The sequence below is a fragment of the Delphinus delphis genome, chromosome 4 (genome assembly GCF_949987515.2).
Source record: "Delphinus delphis chromosome 4, mDelDel1.2, whole genome shotgun sequence".
Lineage (NCBI taxonomy): Eukaryota > Metazoa > Chordata > Mammalia > Artiodactyla > Delphinidae > Delphinus > Delphinus delphis.
In genome coordinates, this window is record NC_082686.1 from 34,549,598 (window position 1) to 34,564,255 (window position 14,658).

General features: G+C 35.0%; 1 protein-coding gene across 1 annotated transcript in view; it reads right to left on the reverse strand.

The window, feature by feature from the left end:
* GBE1 (1,4-alpha-glucan branching enzyme 1) overlaps positions 1 to 14,658 on the reverse strand; it is a 292,212-nt gene that overhangs the window by 64,426 nt on the left and 213,128 nt on the right. The window contains exons 11-12 of the mRNA XM_060010479.1: positions 14,159 to 14,269; positions 10,613 to 10,784 (exon numbers count right to left, since the gene is read on the reverse strand). Coding sequence (XP_059866462.1) covers positions 10,613 to 10,784; positions 14,159 to 14,269 — 283 coding nt within the window. The remainder of the gene's footprint in view (positions 1 to 10,612; positions 10,785 to 14,158; positions 14,270 to 14,658) is intronic.

Sequence of the window (14,658 nt, forward strand, 5' to 3'; positions counted from 1 at the left end):
CATTTTACACTGAAGTATAATGCAGCTATCACTAAATGCAGACCGACACAAAATCCATCCAACTTTCCCTGTGGCTTTAGGGAGAATGTAACATATTCATTAAAGAATGTCCCACAGAATTTCAAATGTCAAAATACAATATAATCATATTGAGAAAATCCTTCAAATTTAGTAATGGAAATTTCATAATACTGCTGAGAGAGAAAATTGCCAGTTTGTAATTATGCCTCTTTCTCTGCAGGTACCACTCATTACAGAAACTAGGAAAACATCATGGTAATGAGATTCCTAAACAAGAAAGTAATAAAAACAGATGTATGCATACCAGATGACCATGCTGTTAATAAAAGACAGTTTACTCCATTGTCATGATTTTAGTTTGTTTATAAATAGAGAAAACAATATAAGAAAAGTAGAAAAGCCTTCTCATTTAAATTCTATCTGTTGATAAAAATCTATTCGAGAAAGCTTCTCAATACCAACCAGGAAAACTCCAGAAGCAGCCCCATTCCTGTTTGCCTTGTTTGCTATGGGAAGTCCAAGTCCAGCTTCCTGGTCCTTCATTGGCCCTTCACTGACAGTTGGACTCACAACATACCCATCTGTCCCAACTTCCCTTCCTTGTACTGTGCCCTCTATGATTTCTGTTCTAGAACCAGAGAACTTTCCTATATCTTTTACATCCTCTTGGAATTCTCTCTTTACTTCCTAGCCTTAAGGAATCTTTAAAAAATTCCAAAGCCCAGGCTATAGCAAAGGCCAAGTCAATCACAATTTCTAGTATTTTTTGAAACTCTCCAGGTCATTCCAGTGTGCAATTTTGAGAATCAGTGATTTATGGGTTCTCTATTACATCAGCTATTTTCTAATACTTTCAAAATCCTTCCCTCTTTTGACAGATGCCTGACAAAATTCCAACCCTTGATCAACCATGGACTACTAGGAAAAAAAAAAATGTCACACAACAAAGAGGTTGATTTGGCTTATAATCTTGATTACAAATCTCAAATGAGCATTCAGTATTACCTAGATATCCTACTACAGTTCTCTAGTATTTTCACGCCTGAAGATGTCCATTTCATACTTCTACTTTTTTTCTCAAAAGTCTCTTACTCCTTCCACTCTCAAATGATGACCTCACTGATAATATAAAAGTTATCAAGCATGAACTTCTTTGCCTTCACACAACTCTACTTACATCCAGAAATTGACATGAAAACAATTGGTTTAACTAAATGAATGAATAAATAAATGAGGGAACAAATCAATGAGTCCCAATGATTCCAGATTACTTCTGACATTTCAGTTTTATGCAGTAACAGCTGATGTCATGGGGAATATGTATTTTATGACTGCAACATGAGTTTTCAGTTTTCTGGACTACCATGCCATATTATAGTAGTGAAACATTGTTAGTTTTGTTGATTTTAACCCTGCTAGTTCAGTACTTTTTAAATGAGAAATTGGAATCACTTATGTTTTGACATAAACCCAGAGAGTTACATGCAGCATTAAAATTTCTAATGGAATGAAGGTGTACTCATTTAGAAAATGTATTCTATAACATAGAGTCCCCAGGAGGAAAAAGAAAATGGTAACTGGGAAAGCAAAGCTTCTGTTGCAAGAATGATTCTCACTTTAGTTCAAAGACTTTCTGAACAAGTGGAACATGAACATGACAGTATTGAAAGTGATTCAGATCACTCTGCATCTGAATCTCTATCTATATATGATGAAACTCAAGAAAATGAAGTCAAGTTGCTTAAAAAGATTTTCTTCAAGTTATAAGACACTTGGTTACATGAAAATGAACATATTTGGAGTTAGCTGTCCAAAGTAACCTTCTCCTACCATTGCCCAGCCTAGGATAGGATTACAAAGAGCTTTCTGAAGAGCCAGAAAATTTTTCACAGAAACTGACTTGGAACTAACTCGATGATGACAACACTTTAATTCACGTTATTTTTGAAATTCAAATCTTTAAAAATGATTAAATAATATTATTTAGTTTTTGACTTTGAGATTAAATTTTCATCATTTTGTTTGGATAGCTGATTCTTAAGATTATACATGTCTGCCAATATTTTAAATCAGCAAGATATGTGCTTAATATTTAGATTTTAATTTATACTTTACTTGATATTTTAAAATATGTACATGTTTATATTTTAAATGAGTTAAATACTTAGGTTCTTCTCTTTTTCTAGAATTCTAAGCAGTCTTTAATAAAGAATACCATCAATGCATTATTTTGGTATTTCAGTTGACTCTTGAAAAATGACAAAGTTTATCCACTAGTAACTTATAGTTAGCCCTCCATATGCTTAGTGCCTCCACATCTGTAGATCCAACCAACCACTTAGTTTGTAGTACTGTAGTACTAAATACTGAAAAATATTCATGTATGAGTGGACACTTGCGGTTCAAAATTGCATTGTTCAAGGGTCAACTGTATCTGGAATTAATACTGCAGCATCAGTATTGGTGTTTTTTTCCCAGTACACAATTACTGGACATAGTAGCCCATTTGCCTGCCTGGCCACACCTCTCTACAGCAGTTCCTGACAAGTCACATGACAAGGTCATGCAACTACTCCCTCTGCCTCAGTAAGCTGGGTTAGGAAAAGGTAGCACTTCCAAGATAACCAGAGAACCACCAGAAAATGGGGCAAAATATATCATTAACCACAGTTTCTTCTTCTTTGAATTGCTTTAGCAGTTTATCTACATACAAGTATAGGTATAGTGAGAAAGTACTGTGGGTTCAGTTCCAGACTACCTCAATAATGTGAATATTGCAATATAGTGTGAGTCACACAAATTGTTTGGTTTCTCAGTGCATATAAAAGTTACATTTACACTATACTATAGTCTATAGTAATAGCATTATTTCTAAAAACAATGTACATATCTTAATTTAAAAAATAGTGTATTGCTGGGCTTCCCCAGTGGCACAGTGGTTGAGAGTCCACCTGCCGATGCAGGGGACACAGGTTCGTGCCCTGGTCCGGGAGGATCGCACATGCCACGAGTGGCTAGGCCCGTGAGCCATGGCCGCTGGGCCTGCGCGTCTGGAGCCTGTGTTCTGCAACGGGAGAGGCCACAACAGTGAGAGGCCCATGTACCACAAAAAAAAAAAAAAAAAAAAAAAAAGTAGTGTATTGCTAAAAAGTGCTAACCATCATCTGAACCTTTGGCAAGCTGCAGTAGTAACATTAAAGCAAATCAAAACCACAATGAGATATCACCAAACACCTGTCAGAATGGCTATCATCAAAAAGTCTACAAATAACAAATGTTGGAGAGGATGTGGAGAAAAGGGAACCTTAGTACACTGCTGGTGGGGATGTAAATTGGTGAAGCCACTATGGAAAACAGTATGGAGGTTCCTCCAAAAACTAAAAATAGAATTACCATACGATCCAGCAATTCCAATCCTGGGAATATATCTGAAGAAAATGAAAACACTAATTCGAAAAGATAACATGCACCCCAATGTTCATAGCAGCATTGTTTATAACAGCCAAGATATGGAAGCAACCTTAGTGTCCATCAACAGATGAATGGATAAAGAAGATGTGATACAAAAAATATATATATATATATATACACACACAATGGAATATTAGTCAGACATAAAAAAGAATGAAATTCTGCCATTTGCAACAATGTGAATGGACCTAGAAGGTATTATGCTTAGTGAAATGTCAGACAGAGAAAGACAAATACTCTGTTATCACTTATATATGGAATCTAAAAAACTAACAAATGAATATAAAAAAACAGAAACAGACTCATAAATTAGTGGTTACCAGTGGGGAAATGGAAGGGGTGGGGCAAAATAAGGGTAGAAGATTAAGAGATACGTATTAAATAAATAAGCTACAAGGATATATTGTACAGCTCAGGGAAATATAGCCATATTTTATAATAAGTTTAAATAGAGTATAATCTGTAAAAATATTGAATCACTATGTTATATACCTGAAACTAATATAATACTGTAAATCAGCTACACTTCAATTAAAAAAAGAGCACTGATCACAGATCACCATAACAAATATAATAATAATGAAAAAGTATGAAATGCTGCGAGAATTATGAAAATGGGATAGATACAGGAAGTGAGCAAAGGCTGTTGTAAAAATTGTGCCCATAGACTTGCTCAACGCAAGGTTGCCACAAACCTTCAATGTGTAAAAAACACAATATCTGTGAAGTACAATGAAGTGAAGCGCAGTGAAACAAGGTATGCCTGCAACATATATTCACTGAGGTCATCCTATGTGTAAAGCAGATGTTTTTCATTCTATATTTATTTTTAACCAACAATTAAACATTAAATAACCACTGATTATAAAAATAGCATAGACATATCCATATAGATTATCAATAATCACATGTCTTATTTTTCTAATCTGTCTCCTTTTAGTTATATTACAAATAGATAAAAAAATAAACCATAAAGCTATTAAACCATCAGTCAATACCAGGCCTTTCTTACTGAAGAGTTCATGATGCTTTAAAGTGATTGAAAACCACATTTTTTCATTAAACTTGCCAATCAATGAATGATCTCTAAATTGATTTCTTCGGGCCCCAGTTTTTTCATTTATTTGAAATTTAATATTCCCAACTGACTTTAATCTCACTCCACTGCTTCAGTCCTACTCCTTCTTAACTTTCCCTAAGTTTGTCATATGGCTTTCTTATGCCTTTCTATTTTTCTGTTTGCCTGGCTGAAGCAGCTCATAAATTCCACCAACAACCTAATCTCTTAACCCAGTTTCCTACACATTTACATGACATTCTCTGCTTATCTCTATCACTGTATCTAGTGAATGTACTAGGACAGAGATACTTGTCTGCTTACTTGTCTGGATCCCCTTTTGGGTTCTGAGACCTTGAGGGCAAGAACTCTTTTTCATCCAGGAATATCCACCACTTAGCAATACCTGGTACATAGTAGATACATATAAATGTCTGAAGCATGAAGGAATGTTATCAATTGTGTTAAAACACATTCTAGAATGTGTTATAAATATATTGTGTATAGTTTAAATTGATATATACGTCAAATTCACTAACTTTTTAAACTGAAGTTGCTTTATATCAATCTACATCTCTCTCTCGCTCCCTCCCTTCCCCCCTCTTTCTGTGTAAAATAAATCTCGGCACAGGTATTCCAGAAAAATATATTAAGTTTTTTTTTTTTTTTTTGCAGTCCGCAGGCCTCTCACTGTTGTGGCCTCCCCCGTTGTGGAACACAGGCTCCGGACGCGCAGGCTCAGCGGCCATGGCTCACGGGCCCAGCCGCTCCGCGGCATGTAGGATCTTCCCGGACCGGGGCACCAACCCGTGTCCCCTGCATCGGCAGGCGGACTCTCAACCACTGTGCCACCAGGGAAGCCCTATATTAAGTTTTATGCAATGCTCACACACACTCATACACAGATACCATATAATATATAATAAATGTTAACTGATTAATATCATATTGGCTTATCCTAGAAATGAGAATCAAGGCAAACATCACACCTCTTCATACGTGAAAGTTAAGTAAGATGTTTTAGCAGCAGCATTCAGCAGACATCACTATGAATTAAAAAAAATACGTAATCTTAACTCTTAGTGAGATTTACTATAGAAATGGCTTAACTTCTGTATAATTAACCACATAATACCACCTAGGAAAATGTCATTTGATTTTTAACAAAGAATTACTGCCTTTACTGATGTTTTCAAGAGGAAATGAATTAAATATTTTAAGAAACTTTTACATTAAACAATATACCATCATATAAGATTCTAAAGAAACACTCTTGGATGGAATTGAAACATCAGCGTTCAGGACCCATATATTCAATGGAATAGCTAGTAATATTAAAAATAGTAATAGTAAATTTAACTTCAAGTGAAATTAAATTTAAAGAAACATTAACTATGAGTTATGTGCCTGGCAATATTCTAAGTCTTGTGTACGTATTAAATCATTTCACCCTGAAAACAATCTTCTGAGGCAGGCACTACTCCATTCTACCACTGAGCAAACAAAGGCACAGAGTAATGATGCCCCTTACCCAGCTCACACAGCTAAGCTTGTATTCCCATCGAGATCGCTTTCTTAACCACTATGCTCTACCTTTTCTTTAAAAGATATTTATTAACCATAGTTTGGTAGCTAATCTATACACTGATCTAATAATAATTTTCATTTCTAATTTTTTCACATTGTAAATAGAAGAAAAAGACAATCAGCTGCTGTCATTTTCTAGTTGTACAATATTAGGTGTGTCCCTTTTCCTCTCTGAGTTGTAGCTTTAGTAAAATGGGACTTGGAACATCTACCTAGATACCTGAATATTCTTCTTTCACCCCATGTTTCTTTGCAAGCCAGACAGTATTAAAAAAAAAAAAAACTTTTATGAAGATTGAGTTAGATGAGGCATATGAAAATGTTTTAGAAAATATAGTATGCTATGTCAAATATAAATTTACTTTTGTTAATATTTATTATAACTCTTATGATCAATGATATAAAAGTAATTTAACTATCCCTGCTCCCCTCTTCTATATTTGATTCTTTCATATGATGATATGGTGGAAGAATAGGAAATATAAACCTATTTATTCATAATCAATTAAAATAACCTAGCAAATTAAAAATTAAAAAAACCTTGCAAATATTCCCCTGGCTTTAACCAGAGTGAAAGAACTTTTTTAAACTCAAGATTATGAGTATATAAGACAAAAACAAATAAAATAAAACAAATCAGCCAAACTGGTATCATTGTGAGAGAATTCATATTGATCTTAATTATTTTTGATAAACAGAACACATATCTAAATGCCTGATGAATTTAGGTAAATAGATTTAAATGAAAAACTACAAAAGTATGTTGTTTTCTTACTTCTTTTAAATCATTCTTTCTCTACTAGAGGGAAATAAAAATAAAATTCCAAAAGCTAGTAAGTTTTAAAATGCCTAAAACATGAGTAAACAACCAGATTGCTCCTTAGTCTTGAATTTCTTAAATTGATCTTTTTAAAAATTAATTTCTTACATGCCACTTGAAAAAAAAATAACTTTCCTTAAAACTACAACTGGGGCTTCCCTGGTGGCGCAGTGGTTGAGAGTCCGCCTGCCGATGCAGGGGACACAGTTTCGTGCCCCGGTCCGGGAAAATCCCACATGCCGCGGAGCGGCTGGGCCCGTGAGCCATGGCCGCTGAGCCTGCGCGTCCGGAGCCTGTGCTCCGCAACGGGAGAGGCCACAACAGTGAGAGGCCCTCGTACCGCACACAAAACAAAACAAAACAAAACTACAACTGGTGATTGCAGCTAATGAACTACTGCTAAAAATAATTACAAGGTAATTATATATATGCATATATGTATATATATAAATATATAAAATAATCCTTTTTTGGAAAAATGTGCAAGTCTTGTGATGTGCTAGATACTGTGCTAATTGCTACTAGTTCATGAAGATATAATAGTGAATAAGATACAGACGACCCCTATTTTCATTCAGTTTTAAATGTATCAAGGCAGCTATATATTTAATAGTTTTTGAAAATGTAGTTTTGTTATGTGCCACAAAAGGTAGGTATAGGGTAATATAAAAATGTATAATAGGTAAAACTAGTGAAGTTTGAGGCTTTAGAAAAGACTGCCCTAAGGAAAAAAGATTTGCAAATGAAGGATTGTCAGGTATGGCAGGGGGTATCTGAGTAGAGTGATTTCAGAGGGGAGAACAGAAAAATATACAGAATTCATAGTGGAAGGAAGTTGGTACATTCATTGAACTGAAAGAAGGCTTGCTTGACTGGAGCAGAGCCATCAATGGGGAGACCCATGGGAGACCATTCATGCAAGGCCTAGAGGTCAGCTGGAGGACACTGCAGCCATTGAAGCCATTCAGCAGGAGAGTGCCATGATCAGAAAGTGGAAAAAAAATATTTAAAGTCATGATAGCTTACAGGGAAATATTAAATTTCATAAAACAACATCAATAATCAGAAATTATAGAGACTTTGGAGATTACTGGTTTCAAAGTTAGTAGAGAAATGCTAGATTTAGATAAGACATTGAGACAGAAGGATTTTTAAAAAGTGCTATATTGGAGTTAAACATTATAAGCCTTTTGAAGGACAAATGTAAGAAGAAAACTTCAAAAGATCTTTGAGTCCTGTATCAAAGAATAATTTCAAAATTATATTTGATACCACAAATATGGTCAATTTACAGACCTTATAGAGAGATGCTAGAAATAATTATGTTTATTTAGTTGTGTTACTATTGAAAGTTCCATGGGAAGAGTTTCCAAAACAGAATAGCGTCTTAGCCATCCTCAGGTTGAATATATACAGTTAAGAGTATATTAATATAAACATTTCACAAAATTTATGAAGTTACTGGAGATTTGTTAAGATCTTAGCTGTCCATGATCCATTTTTACCCTCAGGGAAAATATTGACCAAGACTCAATTCTCATTATGAACTTTCATCAGACCTTTTTTTTTTTTTTTTTTTTTTTTGCGGTACGCAGGCCTCTCACTGTTGTGGTCTCTCCCGTTGAGGAGCACAGGCTCCGGACGCGCAGGCTCAGCGGCCATGGCTCACGGGCCCAGCCGCTCCGCGGCATGTGGGATCTTCCTGGACCGGGGCACGAACCCGTGTCCCCTGCATCGGCAGGCGGACTCTCAACCACTGTTCCACCAGGGGAGCCCCATCAGACCTTTTTTAATCTGAAAGTTATCAATATTAAATTAACTAGGGCCATTAATTCTCTGTCATCTGCAGATAGTTTTATTTTACTCTGATGCTCTGTTGCATGCTATGGGCTAGAATTGTCTTCAGCAAAGGACAGTCTCAGGAAAAGGACTCTATCAGGTACTTCAAACTACTGACACTCTCAACTCTTCGCTATAGGCTTCTGAGCTGATACTGCTTACACAACTTCCAGACTAAAGCAGTAAGCTAAGTCAGGATTACTAGAATTCTCGGATGCAGTTGGGCTTCAAGAATTAATGACAGGACGAACAGCATGAAATCAGAGGTCTTCTTTGATTTTATTTCTCTAACAGGAAAGTTGTTTTAGTTTCCACATATATAAGGAAGCTCTTTCATTTTCTTTTTAATCTATCTATATACACTGCAACAATTTAATAAACCCTGCTTTTGTAAATGAAATAAAACATTAAAAACTCTCTCACTTTACATGGTGACATAGTTGTTTACCTAAGTTCATTGACTCCACCTTTTCATCAAGATATAATTGAATAAACTGTGCGACTAAGGCCTTACTGGAAAAGCCATACTCATGAATGATGTTCATTGTGTGAAAGAGGACTAGTTGCCTTTTAGGAACTGAGGCCGGTTTTACTTATGAATACAATGCCTGCAAAGTCCACCCAGGAAGCCCAGCCTGGTGCCTGAAAGACAAAGTGTCGTCTCACAGGTCATAAGGGCCACTTCCTGACAGGTTGGGAATATTAACAAATTTTGGTGATCCTGAGAGGAGAGGGATGCACTGAAAGGTACAGGTTGTATGGGTGAAATCTGGTGTATGGTTTATTGGGTCTGGCTTCCTAATCTCAAGTTAGCAAACAATAGAGGCTTTTAAAAGTCCAAGCTGAGATTTTTTTTTTTTTTTTTTGCGATACGCGGGCCTCTCACTGTTGTGGCCTCTCCCGTTGCGGAGCGCAGGCTCCGGATGCGCAGGCTCAGCAGCCATGGCTCACGGACCCAGCCGCTCCAAGGCATGTGGGATCTCCCCGGACCGGGAAGATCCGGGAAGATCTGCATCGGCAGGCGGACTCTCAACCACTGCGCCATCAGGGAAGTCCCAATCTGAGATTTTTTAATAAAAATTTCCAGATAGAAATGAACTAATCTGAAGCTCTACAGCTTTTATTGTAGAAAAATGTCAGTCTCCCATATGCATTTTCCAATCTTTCTAGCTCTCTCTAACCTAAAAACTGGTGAAATGTCCTAAAAATCAAATGGTCATGGTTGACCAAATAGAACTGAAAATGGTATTAGTTGATTTTTATGTTTTATCATTCAAGATCCTTCAGACAACAATGACCTTTGAATATTCATATTTTCCTATTTTTTAAAATAAATACATTTTTTTTTCCATCACAGTATCTTGGGCGTTGGCTTCCACATTTATAATACAAGTATACTGGTATACAATTACCTCAAAGAAGACCAATAATATTAGCTCAATATGCTATGACATGACAATTATATCCTTCTTATGTTCAATGTATTACAAACACTATTTAATAAACTCAATGATTAAATTCAGAATAATAATTCTGTTTAAAAAAAGTTCACCCCACTTATTGACAACAATATTAAATAAAATACCAGCCATTAGATTACTTTTGCATCATGTATTAGTATAACAATAATCTTAAAGCAATTTAATTTTCACAGTTTACGCTGTAAAAATAAATGACAGTGCTTTAAAGAAATAAAGTTATAATTTTCTATTTTAAACCTGAACAACCAAACCAAAATATTCTGCATAACTTATGTCATATATAATATTAGTTAACATTTTAAACACAGATTGGATATATGTTCAGCTCATACTTACCCATGAAATTGAGATAGCCTTCTCCGCCGAGTGCATGAGTAATGAGTCGAATCATTTTATGAAGCTGTATTCCACGATCAATAACTGGAGTAAACGGGGTTAGAACACTCATGTTGGTATACATTTCAGCATCCATCAACCAAAATGCCAGCGTCTTATCCCCAACGAGTGCCTATAAAAATAAAAGTCACTGAGATAAATGCAAATAATAGGTACTAAGCAGCTGTGATTTATACTAGAATGACATGCAATTATACAGAATGGAAACAATGCAGAAGAGGTGTGTGAATTAGTATTAATTTCATGTATTTTCCAACAGTCACTATGCTGAAGGTGAGCTGGTGAAATACATGAGAGATCTCATGTACCTATGTTTCTTTCATTTTTAAAATAGCTTGGTGAAAAACTCATGATAAGCTACCTGAATATTTGTTATAATAAGCTGATGCTTCACATTTTTTGAAGTTAGAATAAACATGTATTTTAATGTTGAGAATACTAACAGATATTTTTTCTTTTTCTTAGGATTTGAACAATGAATTTTTTAATTGAATGAATTCTTTAAATTCTATAGTGCTTTACAATTTTCAAAAGTTTCACATACATGATTTCATATAATCCCATAATCTTACATTAAACTATTAGAATACTAATAGATTTTTAAAAATATCTTGCATATCATGATTTTATTGTTTTGAAAGAATGGAAGAGTTTCCTAAAAGTAATTTATATGTATATGCATTTATATTTATATAGATGTATTTATATATATATAATATGTATATAAATATATTACAATGGACCCTCTCCCCTTCAGCAGCAAATTGACAACTTTTTCTTAAAATGTAAAATTTGCTTTCTCATTATATTTGCCATCTAATCTAAAATTAGTTTGTTTTATATGAAAATATAATAGTTGACAAATGGGGCAGGTTAACTCAGAAACACCCTGAGCAGCAGAAGAGGCCTCTTAATGATCTGAATTATTTATGGTTAAAAACAGCTAACTCTCGCCCCGTCAGTGCTCACCCTTCCCCCTCCCCATAACCTCAAGTACGTTCTCTAGGAGGTCTGCGTCTTTATTCCTGCCTTACCCCTAGGTTCTTCATGACATTTTTTTTTTTTCTTAAATTCCATATATATGTGTTAGCATACAAGAGAGAGTCATGGACATATACACACTAACAAACGTAGTAAGATAGATAGCTAGTGGGAAGCAGCCGCATGGCACAGGGATATTGGATCGGTGCTTTGTGACAGCCTGGAGGGGTGGGATAGGGAGGGTGGGAGGGAGGGAGACGCAAGAGGGAAGAGATATGGGAACATATGTATATGTATAACTGATTCACTTTGTTATAAAGCAGAAACTAACACACCATTGTAAAGCAATTATACCCCAATAAAGATGTTAAAAAAAATAAAAAATAAATAAAAAAAATAAATAAACAGTTCAATGTTGAGGTTAAATTTTCCTATTAAAAAAAAAAACAGCTAACTAATGCCAAGTGTTATTTATTGACAAAAAATTATATATAGTGAAACACAGAGACTAAACCATAATCTCCTCACCCTATTACTGTACGATTATTTTCATTTTTAAAAAAATATTTTTACTTATAAACCTATTTTAATCTCTAAGCTATTTTCACATATATATTCATATTTATAATTTTTTATCAGGTTTAAAATTCAGTATACATTTGCTTTTATAGAAAGAACTAGGCAATCTGCATCTTTTTGTACATTCCCAACAATTTGTAATACAAGGCAGAATTATGTGGATCTTTAAAGCATGAAATAATTCTTGGTAAATCCATACTGTTTCTGTACATTTGGGGAGAAAAATTATGAAATTAACCTACCAGTTTCATCTTCAATTTGTTTATTCCACTCATTTATTTATTCTTGTGTTCATTCATATAAAATACACATATATTGGGAGCTCAAAACATGCTATAACTGCTAGGAGTTTGTAATGGAAAGATATCATTTATGCATGCATTTTAATTTTCATATTGTTATGTATTTGGCAAGGGATTCCCCCAATCTTAAATTAATACTACTCATTTCTTATTTTGTTACGTTTTGGTTCCGGTTTCTTCATAGGTATTTATTTGATCTTGCTCCACAGCCAATTTAAGTTGAAAAGAAAGTACTGCTCCAACTAGGAAGATGCAAAACTTAATATATGTCTACTTTATGAGTGAGCAAACATTCTACAGGCCAAACAGTACATAGTGTAGGCATTGTGGGCTCCTTCCTCAGTCTCAACTACTTAAATATACCATTATGGCTCAAAAGCAGCCATAGACAATAGGTGAGTGAATGAACATGGCTGTGTTCCAATTACCTTTACAAAAACAAGCAGCAGACAGAATCTGGCCCATGGGCCTTGGTAGCTGCCCTCTGGTCTACTTATACTTTCTTAATAGTTCAAAGGAGACACCTGAAAAACTACTGTCTACCTTAAATTGTCAATTTCTGCTGAAATACCGAGGAGCTAATTGGTTTAACTTTAATTTTCTGAATACATATACTGCAAATAATTTCAGACAGTTTTACTGTCTTTTTAATGTAGAAGGAGTTCATTTTATGTTGTTTATGCTGGTTCATAGGCTTTATATAACTGAATGGCCTTTTCCTGCATTTATTTATGTTTATTGAGTGACTACGAGGAATAGCACAGTGCTAAGGCTGGAAATACAAAGGTATCAGAAGCAAATTTTCTGCTTAAAATGTGATGAGAAAGTGAAGAATGGGGAAACTATTTTTTCCCTATACACCTGGATGAAGGCTTCAAGGAGAGTATGTCTGAGCCAGGGCATTAGGTATTCACACGAGCTTCCCAGGTGACGTAGGCATTTGCAGGTGTGTGGGGAAAAGTACAAGATTGGAGCAAGGTTGACCTACTCAGGAATGGGTGGAAATTTAACAGTATTGAAGAATAGAACTCTTGGAGGGTTGAGCAGAGAATAAACTTTGGCATGAGCCAGGATATGACAGGCTGTGAATGAGAAGCTTTAACCAAAAGATCTGGGTTGACAAAATTAGCTTTGCCCTTTGGAAAATACCTCAGACTACATTACAGAGGATGGACTAAAATCAAGAGGGACAGAGGTCAGGGCGATCAATCAGCAAAAGATTTCAGTGACTGAGGGAAAAAATGATGAAAGCTTGTGAAAAGGCATAAAAGAAAACCTTTAGAAGGAAACCTAAAATGGAAATTAAAATTAACCTGGATTAGCACCAACATGCCTCTTGTGACAACAAAGGAAAACATGTAAGATAACACTTGAAACTGTCATTCACAATCATTTAATTACAGTTTGGCAGGGTAAACGTGGTACTGCATTTTGAAGCTGGAATTTATGGATCTACAAAATAATTTTTAAATGTTTTTCAAGTATGAATAGTTGTCACATAAAATAGACAGATAACACATTACATTAACTGTATTAAACTATAGAAATTTGTACCGTGATATGTTTATAATTAGGTATGTTAATAAATACAGAGACAGAATGGTTTATACACATATTAATTTACCTGATCATGGCTCTCTGCATAAGCAATGCACTTTTCAAGGTAGCGTCTGTTTGTGAGTGTATACACTATATTGCCCATATTCCAATCTTCATCTTTATATTCTTTAAGTAACTAAATAAAAGACAAAAAATAATTCCAATACACCATTATCATCCTTACTTTAAATCCCAGTCTGAGGGTATACAGCATATCAATCCAAATTATTTGAGATGCAGATATAAGCACAACCACAGAGCAAAAATATCTTTGTCAAAACTTTTACTGAAATCACAGCTTTTATACAGACTATCCAAATGACAGTGGTGTTGCATGTGTGTGTGCATGTGCTTGTTTTTCTGCAGATGATTTGATCACTGCATTTTAGGATTTTTGTAACCTTTTTCCTCTGTAATAGCTGCTACCTCTTGATTAATGACCACAGTGAAGTGTTGTGCAGTATGTCTTTCCGGAACTTCCACAAGGTAGAGATATACTTGCTACATTTTTAGGTTTGAATGAAA